This window comes from Vigna radiata, chromosome 2 (assembly GCF_000741045.1).
Source record: "Vigna radiata var. radiata cultivar VC1973A chromosome 2, Vradiata_ver6, whole genome shotgun sequence".
In the NCBI taxonomy this organism is placed as follows: domain Eukaryota; kingdom Viridiplantae; phylum Streptophyta; class Magnoliopsida; order Fabales; family Fabaceae; genus Vigna; species Vigna radiata.
Genome location: NC_028352.1, coordinates 11220666 through 11245405, shown reverse-complemented (window position 1 = coordinate 11245405; position 24740 = coordinate 11220666). Strand labels below are relative to the sequence as shown.

General features: G+C 29.5%; 2 protein-coding genes across 5 annotated transcripts; both read left to right on the top strand.

Annotated features, from left to right (window-relative positions):
- Positions 1–1571: 1571 nt before the first annotated feature.
- On the top strand, positions 1572–4803 carry LOC106756477 (E3 ubiquitin-protein ligase RMA1H1). 2 transcript variants are annotated; one of them, XM_014638922.2, is made up of 3 exons: positions 1572–1736; positions 3814–4394; positions 4473–4803. In XM_014638922.2, the coding sequence occupies exons 2-3, from the start codon at positions 3860–3862 to the stop codon at positions 4580–4582; spliced, it is 645 nt and encodes a 214-aa protein (XP_014494408.1). In that variant the 5' UTR covers positions 1572–1736; positions 3814–3859; the 3' UTR covers positions 4583–4803. The 2 variants fall into 2 exon arrangements, with proteins under 2 accessions (XP_014494408.1, XP_014494407.1); XM_014638921.2 differs by having other exon boundaries at positions 1574–1736; positions 3814–4803.
- A 6779-nt stretch (positions 4804–11582) lies between these two features.
- LOC106756438 (tRNA-splicing endonuclease subunit Sen2-1) lies at positions 11583–18044 on the top strand. Of its 3 annotated transcripts, none has more exons than XR_002667177.1 (3): positions 11583–11859; positions 16851–17631; positions 17872–18044. XR_002667177.1 is itself a non-coding variant. In XM_014638871.2 (3 exons), exon 2 carries the CDS (start codon positions 16856–16858, stop codon positions 17579–17581), a length of 726 nt encoding a protein of 241 aa, XP_014494357.1. In that variant the 5' UTR covers positions 11583–11859; positions 16851–16855; the 3' UTR covers positions 17582–17606; positions 17872–18044. The 3 variants fall into 3 exon arrangements, 2 of the variants coding, with proteins under 2 accessions (XP_014494357.1, XP_014494356.1); XM_014638871.2 differs by having other exon boundaries at positions 16851–17606; XM_014638870.2 differs by lacking the exon at positions 17872–18044 and having other exon boundaries at positions 16851–17740.
- The last annotated feature ends 6696 nt before the right edge of the window (positions 18045–24740 follow it).

Here is a 24740-nt window from a genome sequence, read left to right as displayed (position 1 = left end):
TTATAATGTTATAAGTAAAATTAGTTTATATATGATAAAAAAATCTTTTACCTACGACAAAAGGTCTATTTATTCTCTATTTTAAATAATAAAATATAAATAAAAGTGTTAAAAATAATTATAAAAAATTGTTAGAAAAAGACGTTGGTTCTCTCGGAAAGAGTGAGAGTTGTTATATGTGGAGCCACGTCAGGAAGGTTATCCATTCTGATTATAGAATATGATTAGACTAAGCATATGTGGCACTACGTTAATAACCATTGTATACTTATATTTACATGATCATTTTGAATAATAAATTTATATTTTTATTAAAATAATACTTACTTGATTTATAATAATAATATAATAAAGAATAACACATGGTAAATAATAACTATTATATCAAAATATCAAAATTTAGTTATAATATATGATTAAAATATATATTTGGATTATTTATAATAAAGAGATTTAAAAACTTTTATTGGATCACTTTTTTAATAATTCTATTGGAGATATTTATTGGAGTATGTAAAATAATTCATATTTTTAAATGTATGATAATTTAATAAAAAGTGTTGAATTTTTTAAACAAGTACAGCCAACAGAAATAAGTATCATCATCCAATTGATGAATTTTTTTAAACATACCAATAAGAATTTAATTCTAAGTGCATGCACAAATAATATTTTATCTGAGAAATTTAAAGTACTTTCCTTTAATAGACACATTTAAAATTTGTGAAATTGTCTGCCACTAATAATTGTCTCACCTTAATCTTATGCTGTATTTTATTCTATTATTATATATTCTTCTAGGCTTATTATTAGATGTTATATTAATTTCGTTTCTGGTAATACATGTTTATTGTTGGTTAAACAAACTTTTATATATAATAAAAATTAGATACAGATTTCTCGCAATATAAACAATTTTCACGAGTGTAAAAGTTACTTATAACTCTTCTTCCTGATAGCATTCTTATCATCATGATCCAGAATATGATATAATAATAGTAATATATTATCTACTTTGCATAAATAATAAATAAAAATTATGTGAATTTTCTTATAATTTTAGAACAACACATAATTTCAAGGACTAGATTTGTTATTTTATTTTAAACATTTTGTCTTATTATATTTTAATCACAAAAAAACAAACTTATGTTCTTTAATCCAACCTTTTTTAAACTAATGCTTCCTCATCCTATAGTCCATTGTTGCATTAGATTATTAACATCTCTCACATTATTTGTTTCAATTTAAGTAGAATTGGATGTTTCAAGGATAAAAGTGTTTTTATTTTCTCTTGTAGTTTCAATGAGAGGATGTCTACTATACCAACAAAATAAATGTAAAAGAAAATAAAAATGAAAGGACAAAGAATTAAAAAGGAAAAACAAGATAAAAATATTGCGTATAGATGAAGATGATGATAGTACATGATAAACTAAACTCCTCATATTTATATTTTATAATTATTTTCATATAATAAGATTTTTCACATTTATTTATTTATTTATTTATTATTTGGCCCGCGGAATTCATACCATAGTCACGATTAGGGTCTAATTATTCTATTATAAAATCTTATTATCCGCGAGTTCTTCCTTCCCTCGTACCTCAACTTCATTGTTCTGCTTCCTTCCTTCATCCTTCGGTCTCTATCCTTCAACCTCACTTTTCTTCTTTTCTATCAACCTTTCGACGACTTGTAATTCTAATTGCAAACTTCCCTTCTCTTCTCACCTGTAAGTATTCAAACTCCTCCCTTTCTCTCTTTCTCTTTTTCTGCATACCATATGAAAACATGGGTCATGCACTTTCGTTTTTATTTTCCTTTACTCACCTTATTTATGTGTTCTTGGTCTCTTGTGTTCATCTGGGTGTTGAAATTTTCCATCAAAAATGGTTTTTGTTGTTGTTGTTGTTGTGGGAACTGCTTGGTCTTCAATGGATGCGCTTTAACTTTGCGCAAGGAAACTTATGAAGTAACTATCAATACTGTGCGATGATGATTGAGATCCTGATTTATATGTTTCTAATAGATTGAAACAAATACCACTGTCTCTTGCTTTTTCATGTTCAACACACGCCACTGTACTCCACTGTTCATTGATGGCTAAATTTTGTTTTCTCTCGTGGCAGATCTAGAGATAACTTTGTTTAGGGTGTGTTTGATTTCTATTTTTTGAGAACTGATTTTAGTTCCTACACAAAATTGATGCAGTATGAAATTGTTTTCGAAAATTGTTTTTAAAACGAGATAGCGAGAAGGAAATCCTACAGAATTTTCTTGTTCCTGCAAAAAGTGATTTGGTGATGGATGGTTGATATCAGAAACATTTTTTTCCCTTCAGAGTACTTGATATGCATGATACAGGACATCCCTGAGATTTTGGACATATTTCTCTGTCTTTTTGACCTTTCTTTTGCTTTGAGAGATATTTATCTATTGAATTGCTTCTTTCAATTGGAAGAACCTTTTCTGTTAGCCTAACGATAATTATCTCTTATATAATGTAATTAGGATAATAAGAAAATTGCATTGACTATTAGCGAAAGTTAAGTCTATTGAAAGGTAACTAGTCTTTGATTATGTAAAGAATAAAGGGTTGAATTTCAGCTGATAAAGATATTTATATAATATATTTAGTGTCTAACAGTATTATGAACCTATCGTCTTGGAAAGAGAACATCTGTGGGGAAAATTCTTGAAATTAGTTTATTTAAGTAGATCGGTGAGTTTTGACTGCAATTGTTTCAATCTGTCAAAGTACTGATATGTTTATTTTCTGTAGCTGTAATTGTCATTTTTCTGGCAATCATTGACCGCAAGTGATTGTAGATTTGAAATCATTATCGCCATAACCTCTTTATTTTCCAGGAACAGAGATTATGTGGAGTAATTTTAAAAGGATTTGGATAATGTGATATGGTTAGATAGAGAGAGAAATGCAAATTTTGACAAATATAATTTATGAGTGCATAATAACAAATTATGATGAGTTCTTATTTGATAAAAATATTAAGGTTGTGTGCTTCTTTATCCGACATAACCATGTTATGTTATTTAATCTATCGAGAAATTGCAAATCGATTTTCAACGATTTTGAGGAAATAAAATAGAATAATTATGGTCGCATCGCACCACAGACTTTGTATTCAAAGTAGGGTCTGTGATGATTGATTAGTCTCCAATTTTCCAATTATATATATTTTTTTCCATCATAAGGTCTACTTAAAGGTGGCTGGAGAGTTGAATCAGTTGGTTCTTCCCAAATTTAGCATTTGAATCAGTTAAAATCTTTTTACGTTAATTTTAGTTTTCAAAATATTATTCTTTAAACATAAATATTTGGTAGCTAGGAGGGGTTTGTCATCCATAACTTTGAACTTGTCAACTCTAGCCAAAGTCGACCACAACCTCACCAACCAAGTAATGCCTTGATGAAAATAATCAACACCCTTTATAGAAAGGTTGTTTCCAAAAATCTGTGAATAATGTTGCTGCTCTAATATTATCCCGTAAACCTTTTGATTTGATCTGAAGACTTTGTTTTATTTTTTATTTTTTTTATAAATACTAGTTATTTTTATGGAAACTTAAAACTAAAATTGTTAACTAAGTGACCATATTTCTCCTAATCTATAGATGATGTAAACACTGCATTTCATTTGGTTGGTTGACATTTCTTACTTCAACCTTTAGTTTTGAGTGTTTTTTAAAACTTAAACCCTCTCATCATAAAAAAACTTCATTTAACTGTGCACCAATCTGTAATAACATGAGGCACTCAACTCACAAGATGTGCTTGTGCATTTCAGGTTCAGTTATCTGTGAAAGTAAACATTGGAAAACTGAAGGGAAAAAATGGCCTTAGATAACTTGGAGGAGATTGTGCCCCAAAACGAAAAGTGGAAATCTTCCAATGAAGTTATTGCAGATTCTGATATAAATGCCTCTAGTGGCTTTGACTGCAACATCTGCCTTGAGTGTGTGCAAGAACCAGTGGTCACACTCTGTGGTCATCTTTATTGCTGGCCATGCATATACAAATGGCTTCATTTTGAACGTACCTCTTTTGACAGTGAAGAGCAACAGAGTCCACGATGTCCAGTATGCAAATCAGAAGTTTCTCAATCTTCCCTTGTTCCATTATATGGCCGTGGCCTTACCACAAGACCTTCTAAGGGGAAAACACATCAAGTTGGGACTGTCATACCACAAAGACCACATGGTCCCAGATTATTGAATACCAGCAGTGTTTCCCAACCTATTTCTCAAAGTTATCATCATCCCTACAGTAATCCTTATTATACTCAGCAATTCAACTCAGTTCCAAACGGTTATACCTCACCGATGCTCAGAACAAGTGGTTCACTAGACAACACATTTGGAATCTTTGGTGAGATGATATATGCAAGGGTGTTTGGTAACCAGGTGACAAACATGCATTCATATGCTAATTCGTACAATCTTTCAGGGATCAGCAACCCAAGGATGAGCAGACATTTGATGCACGTTGATAAATCACTCAGCAGAATAAGTTGTTTCCTCCTATGCTGCCTAATTTTGTGTCTCCTTTTATTCTGATTGATACTTCCTTTTTATCTTTAGTTATAGCACATCCTTGCGTAGAATACAACAGCCCATTGATCCAGATGTATTCTATGTTAGAGAAGTTGCAAATTAATGCTGAGTTATGTGTAATTATTTATTACCATTCTCTCAAGTAGTTATATATGAAATGAACAATGATATTCTTATGTGATATATCACTGCCTTCTTGTACAACACTTTTTATTGTTTCTGCATGTCTCTTCATCACATTGTTGATTTCTATCTTTTGTTATCCCAATTTTTTCCTATCTGTAGTATTTGTCATAAGTTTTTGGGGAGTAGAATTATACACTAGATAAACAAAGGTGTATACTTTGTGATTTTTTACCTTGACTACACCAGGCCAATCCACTGAGTTGGCCTAACTGGTCAAAAAAACACTGACAGTCAAATAGAAAGGAAAGTGAATTCACCCACAAATATTTTTTTATTTGATTTGGTTTAGTTCAATTTGATTAACCATATACGGTTTATTTTTTTGATCAAACTGTTTTTCTCAAACCTCTAATTCAATCCAATTTATTTTTAAAACATCCTCATAAACTAGTCATATTATCAGTTGTGAAATTTCACATTTAAGACATTTACGGTTACTTTGTCAAATTTCTCACTAATTTTAAGTATTATTAGTCATTTGTAAGATTCTAACCCTTTATCACTGACCTCCGTCATGCCTAAAGAGAGAACCACTTTGAGAGAACTTCCAAGCTCTGTTGATATCAAAGTCATTAATCTCTGACCAGTTCACTTGGTATTCTACTTTTAGCCTTTAAACATGTTCAGAACCAACTACCAATACTTCTACCGTAGTTTTAGCCTTTATAATTGTTCAAAACCATCCAATAATACTTCTACATAAAGAAAGGACTAATAGGAGGATTCGTGATAGGAATCACTTATTGATAGAGGCAAGCATAGGATGCATATGGCCTTGGAAGTCATACCTTATCCATTGCTTTGGAGAAAGCTAGTTGCTGTGGTCCATGCAACAAAATGCCAACTATAAGTTGTTCTAATCTTCTTCCAAGTTTTGGCTTCTCTAAGTAGATGGGTGACTATACAAGGCCTAGGAGTCTAGGACATTCAACTATACAAAATCCTGTGAGAAAATGGTAACTATATGATGCCAATGCATGGAGTTGTAAAATGGTAAATGGTGGGAAAATGTTGTCACATCATCATAAAAGATTTTATGTATATGGCATGCTCTTTCTTTACGTTATTCTTGTTCAATTTCATGACCCTGAAATGAAAATGACTACTAGTTATGATTGGGGGCACAACATCTAGTGTTCACAAAAGAACGATTTAGTGATAATGAAAGTGACGTACGGTCCCAGTGGTTGTTTGAAACGAAATTGCCACTCCGTTCCTATCCTTATCCTTCGTCATTTAAAAGGCTGGATTCAAATTCGATTCACTGTCATGCCAGCAATGATTTTCCACGTGAAACACAGATTTGAAGAGGTTTGCACATAGGAATTCACCAATAATATTCAATACAATGGAAATGGTAAATGAAATGGGAGTTGTGAGGACTCTCAATTGCTTTTTCAAGAAAAACAAAATTCTTTACACGCAGAGCATATAAAGTAAAATAGTTTTAATGTTTTAGAAATATGAAGTCGTCAATTAGTATTGGTATGAAAAAGAGATTATAAATATAGTTTGTTTTGGGTGTGAGATCCAGATCAATGGTTTATTGGCGAATGAGTTACTAGTGGTTTAAATGTTCGACCTTTTGCTATGTTTTTTTGCTGTTAAAGATTTGATACTGGTTAATCATAGTTGGAGAGTTTTAAGAATAGTGTATTGTTATATTTTTAACATGAATGACCGTTTGAAATGTCCAAATCAAGATTAACCGGATAGTCGTGCAATACATAATTTATGGAACATAGTCAAATTATTTTTCAATTATTGATCACTAAATGATTAATTTTTTTCTAGGAAATATTTTATGATATCTGATTAGATTTTTTTTTTTCCTTCGAACGACTTTAACATGAGATGTTTAAAGAAATTGAATCCATTAGCACTTAAAATTTGGTAGAACTTTCAAAATGGGTCGCAATCCACAGGTCAACCTGGTCCACCACGGGTTCAGGCCGGGTTGAGTTTGAAAAAATTGTATTTATTTTATGCGAGTCAGATTTCAACCTAACTTACTTAAACCCGGTTCATGCAGATTGAACTCGTGGTGGGCCGCGTTGGCCAATCAACCCACCTACCTAATTCTATTTTCTTAAAATTTAATTTTAATTTTATAAAAAAATATTTATTATTTTTTTTTGAAAAAATTATACAAATTGTCTATTTTCAAAATTAATTAAACATCATGTTGGGAGTGAAATTTTTTTAGATTCGAATTATATAAAGTTTATAATTTTTTTTATTTAAAAAAAAAAATTGTAACTAAGTGAGTCAACCTATTTACTCACCAACCTGTGGTAGGTAGAGCCGGGTTCGAATATTTCTGATTCGTTAATAAATGAGTCGGATTTGATTTACTCAATAAGGCGTACGTTGTTCATTTGAGTGGATTTCGACGAGAGTAATTGAGAGGATTTGAAGATAATTTTTTGTTGTTGTTTAGATTTGAAGATAATGAGAGTTAATTGGATGTAAATTTCTTTAATCGGTCACATAAATTAAATCTTACACTAATTCTCACAAACTTTACTTCGAAATCCACTCTCGTTTACCTCTAAATTTACTCAAATAAACAGCAAAAAAGAATTACCTTCAAATCTTCTCAAATCCACTCAGTTGCTCTCCCTCAAATTCACTCAAATGAATAAAACCTAAATGATCAACTCGTGATGAATGATTGAACTGGATGACCCGTTACGACACCTCTAGAATTTGGATTTGTTCAATTCCTTCTTTCAATTAAACCCGAGTCAATTATGTTTATTAGCCAATACACCCAAATTTGCATATTTACACGGTTGAATTTTTTAAATACTTAATTGAGGCTTAATAATTGTTAAGAAAATTTCTGTTGTATGACTTTTGTCTACAGTAGCACGAATTGACTGTTATTTGTATTTTTTTCATTTTCAACGTGGAAGTTCACGTCTATCGGAGATGAAAAGATATTTTTTTATTAAAAATACTCAAATTTATACAATAGTTAAAACTTAAAAAAATTATTATTTTATTATACTAGTTTACTTTGATAAATTTAAATATAATCTTTTATTAATTTAAATTTTACATTCTTATCTAAATAAAAAGATATGCATTATTATTTACTATTTGATATATTATTTATAATTTTAATAAAAATATTATTGGAGAAACAGATGTCCTGTGTCATAAGCGATCGTGAGACCGTATAGCACCTTGTGAATTATAAATAAATATATTCAATAGTTACCTACCCTAACCGTTCACCGGTTTTTTATAATATCATTTACTGAATATTGAATATTGAATTTTTCTCTTTTTTTGGCTTTTTTTTTGGGTCAAATTTTGTTATCTTCTTATTGATACGAAAAATTTAATTAGACTCTTAATTTTTCTTTGATTCACTTCAATCTTTAAATTTTTTTTAAAATTTAATTAAATTCTTTTAGTTAGATTAACATTTATATATCACATATCACATTGCAGTATTTTTATTTTCATTTTATTTATTTTTTAAATTGTTATGTTTCAAGTCAATATTAACATTGTTATGTGTATTCATGTGTCATATGATACACTCTTATTCAATTTAGTTATTAATTTGAAATTTTAACTCAACTTACTTGTTTTTTAAATAGAGTAGTTTAATCCCTTTCTAAAGTGGGACAAAATTATTAACTAAGCATAATTACAACTTATTTATGAAATCACATAAAAACACTAGAGGGAAGAATAATGTTTTTAAAATTCTTTTGCAAAATAACATCTAATAGATTGCAAAGATATATAATTTTATTAAGATGTTTAGACATTTGGTTTTATGAAGAGTGCAAATGGAAAACATTTTAAAGAGCAAAACAATTCAGCACATTTTTATCATGGTTTAATTCTTCCTTAAGAACTCTTAAGTTTCCACTAATCATTAAGAAGATTACACATGTTTTACCTTTCCAGGTTTAACAAATATTAGATAACCAAATATTGTGTTAGCTATAATTTAGACATTATTATAATTTGCATAGATTTTTGCAATTGTCATTCGTTTAATAGATGAAAAATTATAGGATCTTGTATGTATATATATGGTACACTAATCTTTAAATGACCATGAGAATTATTCTTTAAACATTTTTATATGGTATCAAGAGCCAAACACCCACAACCTCTACAACATAAGAATCAATGCTTCTTATTTCATTGAATATTTCTGATGGCTCCTTCTGATAAAAATAAATCGAAGAAACATGACTATGGGACTTTCGCTACTTCCAAGAGCCATATTTCTATTGTTGTCGGATTTGTGACCAAGTTAGGTATATCTTACTCTGTTCTTAATGTTTTTGTTGTTGCTAAGGATAATGATTGGATAATTGATTCAAGTGTTACTAATCATATAACTTGTGATCCTTATAAATTTAATATTTTTTCCTTTAATTGTTCTAAAACTGTTATTATCAATGTCAATAGGTCTCATCTCCTATTGAAGATGTAGGTACTATATCCCTCTCACCCTCCTTATGGATTCCTGATGTTTTATTTGTTCCTACATTGAACTGTAATCTTATCTCTCAGCAGGTTAATCAAATCACATTCTTGTGTTGCTTCATTTTACCTAACCCATTGTCTTTTTCAGAACATCCATTTCATAAGGGAGTGCTGGATTGTCTTGCGAATGAACACATACAAGATTAAAACAGAAAGAAAATTTAGTTATGGCATAGACGGTTGGGGCATCCCTCTTTTAGTTATCTAAAAACATCAATTCCATCATTATATCATAAATGTAATATTTCTGATTTTCTTTGTGAAACTTGTGTTCTGAAAAAAAAAGTCAAAATAAAAAAACTGATTTTCCTTTTTCATTAATTCACACAGATATTTGGGACCCTGCCCCACAATGTACACATAATGAAAAAAAATGGTTTATCAGTTTTGTTGATGATCATACTAAGGTAACCTGGGTGTTTTCACTTAAAGATAAAAGTGATGTGTGTGATATGGTTCGTTCCTTCCATTATATGATCGTTAGACAATTTAACACAACTATTAAGGTGATTCGATCAGACAATGAAGAAGAATATTTTACGATTGATTTAATAGAGTTCATGAACTCTAAAGGCATTTTGCATCAAACTACATGTCCTTATTCACTCCAACAAAATGGAGTGGCTGAGAGGAAAAATAGACATACATCACAGGTGATAAGATAATTTTTGATAGATGGTATTGTCCGATCTCATTTATGATTTGAGGTTGTGAGCTGTGTAGTTTATTTAATTAATTGAACCCTTCTAGTGTGCTTAACTTTTGAAGACCTTTAGATGTGTTGTGTAATAATTGTATCCTTCCTTCCATAGTTTATTTACCCCTTCATGTTTTTGGATAAGTTATATATGTTCACTTACACTCATATCAACGTACAAATCTTGAAGAATGAGCGTTTTTTTTTTTGTTGGGTATCATGCTTACCATCCACCATCAAAGAAATTTTATATCTCTTGGATGTTACATTTAATGAGCATAAATTTTTTTATGTTGATTCTACATTTCAGGGAGACATTGAAAGTGAAGTGCATAATGATGATAGTAAGTTTGATATCTTAGATATAAAATTATATTGTAAAGATAAATTATTGTGTGAGGATTATTCTGCAAGAAGTGAGCCAATCCTAAATAAGAACACTTTTTTTTTTGGATAGTACAATGTCTTTTGATCATAACCAATTGACTCAATCTTCTCACAGGTTCGACTTAACTCTTTAGAGATACCTTATGATCCTATCTCTGGTAATATTAATGTAGATGAAATTAATCATGAAATTGTTTCTCTTGATCCTACCCTTGATAATACTAATTTAGATAATCAATTATAAAATTGATTATTGTCTGCATGAGACCAACAATACACCAAACACTCAGTCTACAACTTTTCAATATAATCTTCCACCCCGTTCTAACTGTGGTCAACCTCCACCTAAATATGAACCATACTTCCAAGCCAAAGTTAAATATCCCATTAGTAAATATGTGTCATCTCATAAGTTATCCTAGTCATATGCATCATTTGCATCTAAATTATCTTCCATTTCTATTCTTAGTAATATATAAGGAGTTTTGACAGATCCTAGATGGACCAAAACAATGATTAATGAGATGACAACTTTAGAAAAAAAACAAACTTGGGATTCTGTGTCCTGTGTCCTTACTAAAAGGGAAGAAAACTATGAACTACAAATGCATACTTACAATTAAATATAAAATTGATAAAATTGTTGAAAAGTACAAAACATGACTTGTGATTAAAGGTTACACTTAGTTTTATGATGTAGATTACTAAGAGATATTTGTATTGAGTAGCCAAACTAAAAAAAAAATATTTTTTCTTCTGATTAACATAGTTATTATTATAAATACTCTTAGCAATATAGTGACATCAATAACTCTTAGAGATGTTTGATGACAATTTTTATCTTAAAAAGGAAATGTTTCTATATAAGATTTATTTTTCTGATAAATGGTACATTGGATACTTATTATTATTATTTTTTATTTATTTCTCCTTTGTGCATTAGAATATATTGAAGTAAGAGGGATAATTTGTTAACCCTTGATCCAGTGCTTCACTTTCTGCATCTGTAATATGAATATGCTTAGGGCCGGATAAAATAACTTTAACTATACTGTTTTATAATTAAATGTACTATTTTATACTAAAAATTACAAATCCGTTTCTACCAAAAACTAATTAAACTATTATCTAATTTAGTTAAAAAAAAAACTAAACTTATTAGTTTTTCAGTACAGTTAACTGAAAACCATTTGCTTATTTTTAATGTTTTTCCATCACTCTTCATTTTAAAACGTGAATCAGACACTGCCCTAACCTACGAAAATGAAAACCCATTCTACGGTGACCCTGCCCTACTTCTGCCGTGACGCGACCACTGCCCACCGTGACTTTGACATTTGTGGCTTAAGCGAGGTTGGGGTTGAGGGAGGAGGCTAGTCGTCGAGGGTCCCTGCCACATTTGCTATTCCTCCAATCGTCCTTGTCGTGGTTGTTGCTGCATCGTTTGTCGAGGGAATCTGCTGTGTTCGCTGTCGCACCGACCGTCAAGGTAAGCAGTGATTTAATTATTGTGTCCGAGCTTGCCTATCTTTGCTTTTACCTCTTTGTGCTGCTGCTTTACTTTGTAGGGTTTTGAGAAAGACACCAGTTAATGTCCTCAGTTCAATGACTTGTGTTGTGTTTATCTTGTTCTTTGTTAATTTTGAGTTTCTTTTAAGATTATGTATGTTATAGCTTTGTATGTTGTTCAAAGCTTAGACTTTTTTAGGAGGAATTTGATGGAAACTAATGAAAGATTGTTGCTTTCGAAGGGTGTTATATGATCTTTTTACTTTTTGTCCATTGGGTACATTGGTTAACGCTGTTTTTTCTGTTAACTCTGCGTTTAGGGGTGAAATTGGATAATTAGTTTGTTTTGATTGAAGCAGGACAAAGTTTAGGAGAAATCTGTGTGGATTTTGGGGAATCATTATGCTTTGGTTTGTATTTGCTGGTCTTAGATTTTATTCCAAATGCGGTAGTAATGTTGCTAATGTTCATCACCAGATGTAATTGTGTAAATGATGATGTGTAATTAATTGGAACAAAGATTAAAGAAAACACTAATAAGATAGTAAGAATGGGTTGAAGAAGTCAACTAATATGAGTGCATATTCTCGTTTTTACATTGAGTATTCAATTCTTGCAGGGTAGTAAACATTAAACCGTGCAATAGAATTAGTTTTGTCTGATATAGTTATCTTCTTATAGAATAAACTTAAACATTAAACATTCAATATTCAATGCTTGTGTTTTTCTTGTTTTGAAGAAGAACTAGTTTTGTCTGATATAGTTATCTTGTTATAGAATAAACAGTTTTAGTTTTTTGTAATTTGATTTAATGGTGTTGGAGAAAAGACAGGGAAGTTACCAAATAATGGCAGTGACCAAGCAATGGTGTTGGAGAAATCTCATGTGGACACGTTAACTGTTCTGTTTGATGTTTGTAATCATGGGCTAGAAGAGCCATTGAAATTGCATCACCTTGATTTTAAGGATAAATCCTTCCTTGTATCACGGATATCTTGTTGGCTTTTAGCGCCAACTGTTCCACAGTTTTCCAATCTATCAATTTGGACAAAATTTTCATGCACTTCTCTCCCTCCCTTTTTTGTGCATTTCTCATATGTCAATAATTTCATTCAGGATTATAGTGTTCTTTCAATTAGGAAGAACATGATAAACAAGGTATAACATATATTTATAATTTGATCAATATCATATTATATTAATCAAGCATAGCCTTGTTGAACTTGTCATTGGTGAGTGTTGATTTGATATCCCGGAGAAGATGATCTTGCAAGAGTTGGCCTAAACAGATGATCTTGGGGGCCCCTTTCTGCAGAGCTGCAACTGCTTGTACCACATCAGCTTCAACAATTGCTTTGTATCTATTTGCACACCAACACTCAATGCTTCCTTTTGACCGGGTTCAAGGACTTAGGAAGTAGTTGATAGGGTTTGTCTAAGGGATTCATTCTTTTCTATGGTTTTGATTACGTTGGTACACTAATGACTCGACTAACTACTTAAGTTTGACTTGAGCAGAGGTAGGCATTTATATCCAATAAGACATTTAGAATAATTACCATCCCTAAAATATAGCCATTCACTCATAACATGGCTTTGTGGCCGGTGTAGGTGTCTTAGCCGCATGTCCATTCTCTGGTGGGTCAATGAACTCTGCATATGCTTTTGTCTCTGCAACCATTGCAGGCTCTTTCAGAAACCAAGCAGTGTATTGTGTTTACACTTTCTGAATGTTGTTTATCGTATACAGAAGGATGTTATCAGGTCTTGTGTTCATAAAACTGCTTCTTGGTTTTAGGTACCAACACATGGGACAGATTTGAACTTACAGTGATTACTTATTTTGTTCTGTCAGTGTCTGTTTTAGATTTTTTTTTTCTCAAAACTATAGTTCAGTTCAAATTATACTATAGTTAAGTACAATTTAGAGCAGTTCAGTTTAGTATAGTTTAATAGAGTAAAATATAGTTCAGTTCAATTGAACTATTTTTAAGTTCAGTTCAGTTCAATCAAACCAATTAATTTTTAGTTTAATGTAGTTTTTAACAATGCAGTACAGTTCAGTTTCATTTGTCCATATCTAAATGTGCCGTTGATTTGTATAATTGATGCAGTTCAATTGGAATTTGGATTGATTTCATGAAGGGTTAAAAGTTACATATTCTATTGTCAAGTAGTAAAAAAGAAACACTTTTCCTGAAAGGCCGGAAATTCTTTCAGGTTAAAAAATTTTAATTTAATTCTTTTTTTTTTAAATTAACGTTAAAATTTATATATTAAATTATTTAATCTAAACTCTAAATTCTAAATCTAAGGTTAGTTTAATGAAAAGAAATTAATTAAATATTTTAAAAAGTTATATAATTAAATTAAACTAAATAAAATGCGTAACCCTTTCCCTTCGCATAACCTTTCTACTTGAAATACATTTTGAAAACCTTTCTCCCTCGTTTCAAGAACCTTCATTCCTTATCGTGAGCTTTCATTCTAGTGGAACCTTCAAACATTTCACATTGGTCACGCGAACACCCGTTATGGAAAACCTCATAGGAAACCCAAATCCACCGTCACCAAAAACCCTGACCGGAAACCCAAACCCTCCGCCCTCACCGTTATCCTCGTCCTAAATCCTCACCGCAGAAGCCTCATCAGGTTCATCCCTTTACTCCTCTTTGTTTTTGCAGGTCTTTCATTCTCATTGGTAAATTAAAGGTTTTGGTAAATTAGAGATTTAGGCAGAGGTCATTTGATTTGGGTAGACATAGAGCTTTTTACTGTTATTAGTTTATTGGAGAATATTATGGTCCTCGCTCAATTCCAATCCACAGTAGAATTAACTTCGTAAGTAACAGAAGTGATTAGGATAGACATAGAGCTTTTTACTGTTACTGTTATTCTCCCTTCCTTGTTATATCAGTTTTATTCTCTAAAATTGATTTTTCTTGTATGCATGTTTATGTTGTTCATCTTTACTGGTTTTTGTGCTTATATTGAATCTGGAATAAGTTCCCAAAAGGACTTTGAAACAAACGAGAAAAGAAAACCATGGTATTGATATGTCAGTAACTGTTTGACAAAATGCCTGAACCATATATTTCCTTATCGCACCTTTCTCACTGGACGAATCAACAAATCGGTTCGTCATTGTTTTAGAATATCCATTCGATGCTTTAAAACATGATTATTTTTCCTTTTCTTTATTCAAGGTATATGCTGTATGACCCATCCCAGTCTACGTTTCTCTTTCTCAGTGTTTTGCTTCAACCTAGTTCATTCTTTTCTTGTTTTCACGGAGTTTCCTTTTTATTGTGCGTTTTTTAACATTGAAATATCCACTGCGTAGGTGTAATTTTCTGAATTGGTCGATACTTTAGATTAGGAAGGAGAAAGGGGATAAGAAGCTTAACCTTGAATTGCAATGTTATTTAATATTTGTTTTGTTCTATTATTTTCTATCATTGTGTTGTTGATTTTTTTTTACTCTTCCTATGTTCTCCTGTATTCTCTGCAACTACTTAAAACATGGTAGAAATCCAAGCATTTTCGTTCAAAAGGATTGGTAATGGAGTTGAATGCCTTCTACTAATTTCCAAGCTAATTTGAATTTCATTGGGGATTTTAGGCACCAAATTCGGCTGTGGGAGTTATTGGTAGCGGTATGAATTTTAGTTAGCATCCTTTTTGTAAACCTATTCAGTTCACAATATGTGTGTAAATTTGCCATATAGACAACGCTGTGTAAGATTTAAATAACTGGTTTCCCATAGAATCCCACTTTTAAAATAGAGATTCCTTTTTGGTGGTTCTGTGAGTTGTATAGTGGTAGGAGAAGATAAAGGAATGGTCTGCTTTTGGGGATTTTTTATATATAAATCATGGACTGGTCATTATATTAATGTTAACAAGGAAGATTAATTTCATATGCAAAATGGGAAATTTTGGGACTTCATAAGTGGAATCTTGCAATTAAGGGAGTAAAATGTGAGATACATTGAAATTTTATTAGGTGAAATGGTGTACAACTGAAGCAAAATATTTCTGTTATGAATTGTTTGCTTCTTTGTCATTTTGTTCCAAGTGATATATATGTGGAGGTCATTAAGAAGGAATTCTACTTGTTCAATAATTAAGCATATTTTTTATTTGGTTTTTTTACGTACTTATACTAAACTGTAAAATTAAGCTTCGGTCAACCTTGGGGTTCAACTTTGTACAGATATATGAATTTATTATTATGTCTATGTTCAGTTGCATGATTTCTTATCTACAGTAAACTTTCTCTTACAAGTAATAATACCACTTGAGCTCGTTTTGTAGCAAGATGGCAGATTGGGTAGCATTTATTTGGTGAAATTTTTCATTTCCTTTTGATTTTCATCTTAAAATTTAAATGTTGAAATAGATTAATGCACATCATAATTGGTTTGTAATAAGATGTCTATTTCGCCTCATAATGTATTGATTAAGTATAGAATTGAGATGGTAGTTCGTTTTTTCTAAGCCGAGTCTGAGACCATTTCTATTTTATGAGAATTTGATTTGTTAATTTTCAGCACATATAATTGATATGGTAAGAAAATATTTAAGGTTGGATCCTCTCTTACCATGTCCCCTCCCCCCCTCTAAATTTGACATTATATTTTTCTATTGGGTTATAACTGTCTTTTAATTTTGTTTTTACTAAATCCAAAGTAAATTAATATAGTTTAAGCACTGTAATTCTTGTTAGGACTTTGAGTCATGTAATTTACTTAACGGTCGTGTTAGTAAGAGTACAAATTTGCTCGTGTTTATAAATTTTGAGTTGTCCAAGCAAATGGAGTTGACTAGTAAAGCTTTTCTCAACATTCTTTCTATTTTTGGGGGCGAACTTGAATTATATCATATCATCTGCCATTACCTTTATTTTAGTAAAGTTTGTTAAAGCAGCACTAACCTGGATTTGACACATTTGTTTACTCATTTTGTAAGTTCAAATGGCACCAAGATGGAAAGGAAAAGATGCAAAAGCTAAAAAGGACGCAGAAGCCGGGGCGCTCAAGGAACCCATGTCAAAGATTGTATTTGAACTCAAGTCTTCTCTAGTTCAATCAGATACTTGTGGATTTCTCTCTGATAACAATGTACAGTTAGCTGTGGGAGCAGAGCAACTTGATCTGCTTGATAAAGCATGCTTTGGTCGACCTGTGAGAACAATTGAAAAGGACAAACACTGGTTTCAATTAAGTTTTGAGGAGGCATTCTACTTATGTTATTCCTTGAAATGCCTTAAGATTAACGGCAGTGGTACTGGTCCCCAAAATGATGAAGAGTTGTGGCATTACATGAAGTCAAAGAAAGAAACATTCCCTTGTTTCTACAAGGCTTATTCCCACCTTCGAATGAAAAACTGGGTAGTACGGTCAGGATCTCAATATGGTGTAGACTTTGTTATATATCGCCACCATCCATCTCGGGTCCATTCTGAGTATGGTGTGCTTGTTTTATCAGAGGGGGAACATAAAGATCTGAATGGAAGACTCAGAGTATGGTCTGATGTTCATTGCACAACTCGACTTGTTGGAAGTGTTGCAAAAATCTTATTGGTTCTACAGATCAATAAAATTGGTAACAACGAGTCTCCATTATGTCTTGCAAACTATACTGTTGAAGAGTGCACAATCACCAGATGGAGTCCAGAACAGAACCGTGAAAATATGTAGATCATGCTAGCACTGATAACAAAGAGTAATTATAGATACATATTTTCAATGCAAGTCTTGCTAATTTTTCACGTCATATTTAGAGCTAAACACAAAAGCTACTCTTAGTAGCTTACACTGAAGTGGATTTTATAATGTTGACAGTTGTTTTTCTCAGCATTCAAAATATTGTCAAATATGATAGTATAAGAATATTTTTTATTGTCTTTGTTCAAAGGTAATATTGTTATTCAAGGACAACGATAGTCAAATGTTCTTTTTTTATTGACATTGCTATCTCTTTTCTGAAGGTCCTCCAGATGCATGTCTGCAGAACCTGATCCTCGTCTGGCTTGAATCTAATGTTGAGGCATACTCTGGTGAAACCACTTCATTTTATACTTTGATTTAATTTTAATTTTGGTGTTTTTGTTTTGTGTGATTGTTACTTTTAATTTTAATTGGTCAATTAGTCATATTTAGTATTTATAGTTTTTGATTGTTCGAGTTAAGTTTCTTTAAATTTCATTTAATAATTAATAAAATTATAATGGCAGTATAATATATTACGATATGTATAGTGTAGAAGAAAATCCGTAATGTATTAAAATAATAATGAAACCTATATTTTATTATTTTTATTTAAACATTATTTATGTTTTCAAATGCATTTGTACTATTACATGGAATTTTAGATGAAAGATGGAAAATTATAAGAATTCTGTTTAGACAACTATAAATAAAGAATCAAAATTAAACACTGATATAAAGTTTTATTATTAAGCCCGTGATAATTTTGTAGACATATTATAGCATCTATGTGTATATTTGATGTTTGGAATTTCAAAGTTTCTTTTTTGATATTTGCAGTCTCATGTTTACATTTACACAAGGTAATATTGAAATTGTTTACAAATAATTTAAGTTGACATGTAATTATGAATTTACATTGAATTACAAATCAAATATGTACTATAACTTTCATCCATACATTTACACGATGAAATTTAGTAAAAGTTAAAAAACCCAATTATTTTCTAATGTTAAAATTTCAAAATATTTTGAAATAAATTTCAGCAATTTCAAAACCTTCTCTAATACTAACTTCAATTATTTTATTGTACCAATGGATAGTAAATACAGAGCAATTTAAAGGCAATTGATGTCCCATTTATTTAATCATAAATGTTGGTTTTCTAAAAGGTAATTTTCAAAATTGAAATTTCATCATTAAAAAAATCCCTTCTGAATGTACAACAATTTTAACATTGTGAAAAATAATTTGGTAAGAATTAAATAGTTTAATCTACTTGAGAAGTATTTTCCAGAACAATTAGAATAAAGTCATTAAATAATATATAAATATAAATAATAATTGTTTTACTAAAGATTAATTTGGTGTTTGGATTCTCAGACCATTTTATTTGATGTCTTGTATTTATATTTAAGATGTGAAAATTTTTAAATTGTTTAAAGTAATTATATTTATGTTTAAGACATGAAAAGTTAAAATTATTTAAAGCAATTTTAGACGTCACTATGGATTTACATTACACTGGATTCCAAGTCAAATTAGATATATATTAATGTAAGATCTGAAAAATACTTAAGAATAGGAGTAGATAATATTAATTAACTTTTTTATCAAAAGCTTGAGTTATAATTAGAAAACCAACTAATCAAGTTCTATTTTATAAAATTTACCATTTCTTTAAACATACTCCTCTTCTATTCTCTCTAAAATTTTGACCAATTTATTCTTCATTTTGATGATATGAGTGAACCGTAGGAGTTACGGTGTAGAGAACAATCATCTCACCTAATCAAAGTCTATATTAAAATAAGTTATTTTTTTCCTATCTTTTCAGTCACTCAATGTGTGGAAAAACTAAGTCTTTTATTCTTATTCTTAAGAGCTTATTTCTTTCTATGAAAATCATTTTTCTTAATATTTGGCTTTTTAAATTTTTTTTTTTGGTCTCCACTTCAATTAAATTCTCAATAATATTAATATCAAACATGTGTGACTCTTATAAGACTGACATTGAGAGATTCAACAGTTAAAACTTCTTTCATTTCTAAATTAGAAATTTCATTTTTAAAATGACTTCTTCATTTAAGGTTTTTTCATATTTAAGCTTCAGTTCTTTAAAATCTTGTTTTAATTTTTCATGAATAACATTTATTTTTTTAGACTCATCAAGTAATTCTAAAAAAGCTTTTTGCATATCAACAAAATCATTATTATTATTATTATTATTGGAAATTAGTGTTCTCAAAACGGAATAGAATCTACGAGCCAATCTGTCTCACCATGGGTTCGGACTGAATTGGGTTTGAAAAAATCTATTTTTTTTTTATACGGGTTAATTTTCAATTTGATCACTTAGAACCTAACTCATCCGGGTTGAACTGTGAGCCGGGTTGACTCATAAATCCACCTAGTTTAATTTAATTATTCATTATTTTGTGTTTCAATATTATTTGTTAACATTTTTTTTTTATTGTATTGTAATTGAGAATAAACAAAAAGATGTTTCAAGAGAGTAAAATATTATAAATATATCAATTCAAGACTTTAATATTATATATGAATAAGTGACACAAAAATGATCAATATTATAAACTTGTTTATTCGTTTTTTAAGTTTGCTTTTGGATTACATTTGAGTTGTATGTTACTTTTTTTTTAATTTTAAATTGTCTTTGGAGTTTAACATCATTTTAGAGTGAAATTTATTTAAATTTGAATTTCAAAAAAAAAAAATTGAATTTAAAAAAAAATGTAATTCTTTTTGAAGTTAAAAAAAAAAACTTGTAATTAAGTGAGTTAGTGAGCCAACCCGTTTAACCCACCAACCCGTGGTAAGCCGGACCGGGTTGGGTCAGGTGACCCATTTTGACAGCACTACAAGAAATACTTACTTGGCTTCCGATATCATCGTTGTTTCTCATTAAACACAATTTTGCTTCCTCATGATAGTCACTTAAGCTAGATGAGCTGCTTGATGAAGATATTGAATCAAAAAATGTCAACTTAACATGATTTGTGCCTTCATCATGAGTGACTCTTAAAGTTTACCACATTTCCTAAGCACTTTCACAGACAGAAATTCTAGAAAACTCATCTAAAGATAAAGTAGATGAAATAATACTTTTAGCCCTAACATCATACCGAGTCCTTCTATTTTCTTTCTTAATTCATTGTGAAAATGGTTTTGATTTCTGCACATTATTTATAGCAATATTAGGAAAATATGGTCCATTCAAAATAGCACCCCAAACACCTCTATCAATAGATTCCATAAAGATTTGCATTCTAACTTTCCATAATAAAGCATTTTCACCATTAAAAGGAGGAGGTTTGTTAATAGATGCACCTTCTACAAAGGTTTGAAATTGTTCAACCATTTTCGAAAAATTTGAATAACTATCAAAGCAAACTCTAATATCAATTGTAGGAAACACACAATGAAATTGTTAAAGAGTAGACAACAACCCAATAAGGGGTGAATTGCTTGTGTTAGAAATTGTTTCTTTTTAACAAACTTTCACTTTTTAAATTTTTTTTAACAAGTCAGAAAAATAACTATGAATAATAACAAGTAAACAAAATAGAGTAAGCAAACGAAGCTTGCATAAGTTATTTTTATACTAGTTTAGATCAAAAGATCCTATGTTCAGTTGTTAATCATTTTTAAAAAAAAAGGATTAACTTATCAACTATAATAAGCAAACAATTTACAACAATGAAGTAGAGTATAGGTTTAGAATACACCTCCTTTGACAGATAAGATATGAACAACACTTCCTTTTGACCCACAACAGGATGAACAAGATTGACTTTTCTTAGTAGATATGCTTCACCATTTAGACCCACAAAGATAAGCACTTTCTTCTATAAAGCACCAAGTTCACAACCTCCATTTTCATAAACATTGAGAGTTTCTCCACCATACCACTCTTAAACCTCTGCATGAAAAGTTATTCTAGGGACTTTTCAGAAAATTTGAAAATAAAATCGATTATACTTTATGATAATCGATTATCTCAAGGATTTTTAAGAAAAATAAAACTATCTTGAGTGTTTTGCTGGTTAGGTTCTACCTTTTGACTTTTGATCTACTGATTTTAAATAAAATACATATTACAAGATTTTAAAAACTAAATTCTTAAGTTTTCAATGTATCTCTTAAGTCCAAACATTCTTTAAATCTTCAACACTTCTCCATGAATCAACATCATCAAAATTGAAGCAAGAAGTTCATCTTCTTCTTTTTGCTAACAATCTCTCCAATTTTTATGATGATAAAAAATGTCAGAGATAGATCTCGGAGATGCAAAATTGGAACTTGTAAAATTTGAAAATAAATCTTATCATATTTTATGAAGTACTAATGGTATTTTCTTTTCAAAATTTTGGTGTCATGCATTGACTCTGGCGAAGGAATTGACTAGTTGATGGTTTTAAATGTTTAACATATAGTCATCCTTATTAATTAAATTACTTGTGTGGCTTTAAATCTATATAAAGCTTCCTATTTTTATTAACCTATGTTATCTTTACTTTATTCACCAATTTTGATAGGCTTTTAATAGAAGACAACATTTTAAGCACAAACTTTGTGGTTTTGAAAGTATATTTCATTGAATGTGATATTTTAAACACAAATTTGTCAGAGTCAATATGTAATTTACATCAACCTAACTGTCACACCTGGTTCTCTCTATTGTCTACAAAGAATCAAACTTAAGGAAATTAATGGCCACCTATGGTTTTTGAAGAATCTCCCAAGAGTGTTAACTGAATCGGCTCAAGTTGTCTTTTACGAAAGATACAACCCAAGTTTTTTTTGTTCAAAGTGTGAACATGCTAGTGGAGAATTTCAAATCAGTATAATTATTGTGTTCTTGGTTAAATTATTATTATAGGCATTATGAAAAATAAGAAGTTGGAGAAATAAATGAATTTATTGTTTATTCGAATAGTCTTGATCTTCAGATTTTTAACATTATTAACTTATCATTATTTTATATTATAGGTATATAATCAAGGAAGTGTACAAAATGATGAAAATAATAAACAAGAACAAATTTAATTATTATTATTGAACATGTTTATTTTAATTTTTATTATTGAATAATGTTATTTTTTATATTGAACAATCAATTGTATTGAATAATGTTTACCATTTATTTTATATAAAAACATTTAATTTTAGTTTTAAATAATTTGACTGTGTATTTTATTATTACATTCAATAATACCAAATAGAAAAATTATAATAATTTTCATTCCTGATGATTTTGGAAGCCCCAGTAAATAGCGACGGTTTTGTAAAATCGCAACAAGTAATGATAATTTTGAAAAACTTCAAAATGTAACAAGTAACGACATTTTGGTAGATCGCAATAAGTAGGGGCATTTTTGGAAAACCCCAACAAGTAGTGAGAATATTTGAAAACTTCATTAAAAGTATCGGTAATTATTTATCGACAATGTTTTTCTTAACGATTTTCGTAACCAAAGACAAATGTATTTATTATGGGTTAAAATTATCAGTAATGTAAAATATAACTCCTTTGCTATAACTGAAGTCTAACATGAGCATTTATTTAAATATTTTATTTTTATTTTTATTATATCATATATATCAAACTTGAACAAAACTTCACCATAGAAACAAAATAACTTATATATTCATCACATTTTTAGAATAAGCCAAAATTTGGATGCAACTAAATGCTAAATATTATCCTTATATTTTTTGATAAATACTTAAGAATATGATACCTGATTTACTATTTTATTATGTATTTTGCAAAATTTTTTCCTAAATAACATTATATTATTGAATAATGTTATTTCTTGAGTTGATTAGTTAATTATATTAAATAATGTTTACTGTTTATTTTATTTAACAATATTTAGTTTTAATTTTAGTTTTAAAATAATATAATCATTTTCAGTCCCTATGGTTTTGGAAGCTCTAGTAATAGGCATTGTTTTATGTAGGGTTAAAATGATCGGTAATATAAAATATAACACCTCGTAAAATTTAATACTTTTGTGATGATATTCCTTTTTGTTTCGATTTTTCTATAATCGAAGTCTAACAAGACATTTATTTAAATAATTTTCTATTAATTTTTATTATATTATATTAAACCTGCACGAAACTTTAATGAAAAAAATAAAATAACTTATATATTCATCACATTTTCAGAATATGCCAAACTTTTGATACAATTAAATGTGTTATCTTTACATTTAAGCTAATTCCTTAAAAATATGATTTCTTTATAATTAAATATTATTTTACATTTGTATGTTTTTTTTTTTCAAAAGTTTGCTCTAAATAATGAATGAATTTATAAAAAGTTGATGTATGACTTTTGAATTTTTGTACAAAATAGAATAATTTTAATTAGTACATAAAAATACAATGTTACAAAATATTTGATTCAATATAATTATTACTGTTTCCTAATTAACTGTAACACGAACAAGAGAATGGTTATCATTCAATGCATTACATAATAACTATACTTTATATGAGCCCGTTTCTTTATTATACATCAGTATATAATACAGTTATGAATAATTTATAATTGCTTAGAATATATTTATTTTATATGATATTAGAGTATCTTTGAACAACATTTTCAAAAGGACTTTTGAAATAAAGAAGTGAAAGTTCTACCCTCAAATTCACCCACTAACAATAACTTCTACCATTAATTAAAAATTAAAAGGTGAAGTGTTTCACAATTTCAAAAACATAGTATAATTCTATATCCTAAAATTAAAATTTTGATGTTTTCATGAATTTACATTTTCTCCTAGTGTTAAAAGATAACAAATTTGATTGAATTTTTTTATTTATTTTGGATTTACCCATTGTTTAACAAAAATTAGACCTTTTCAAACTTTTAATATATAAGAAAATACATTCTTGATTAAAATAGTAAAACCATGATTACTGAAATTTATTTACAGTTACATTTATAGAATATTCTCACAACAAATTAACACGATTCCAATTATGTATGATACATAAACCATGGATAAAAGATGTTACAATATAAACAATTTTTTTTTTATCATATACATGAAAATAAGACATTCAACCATCTATGTAAAAAAAATGTGAAAATATGACATTGAACTATCTATGTAT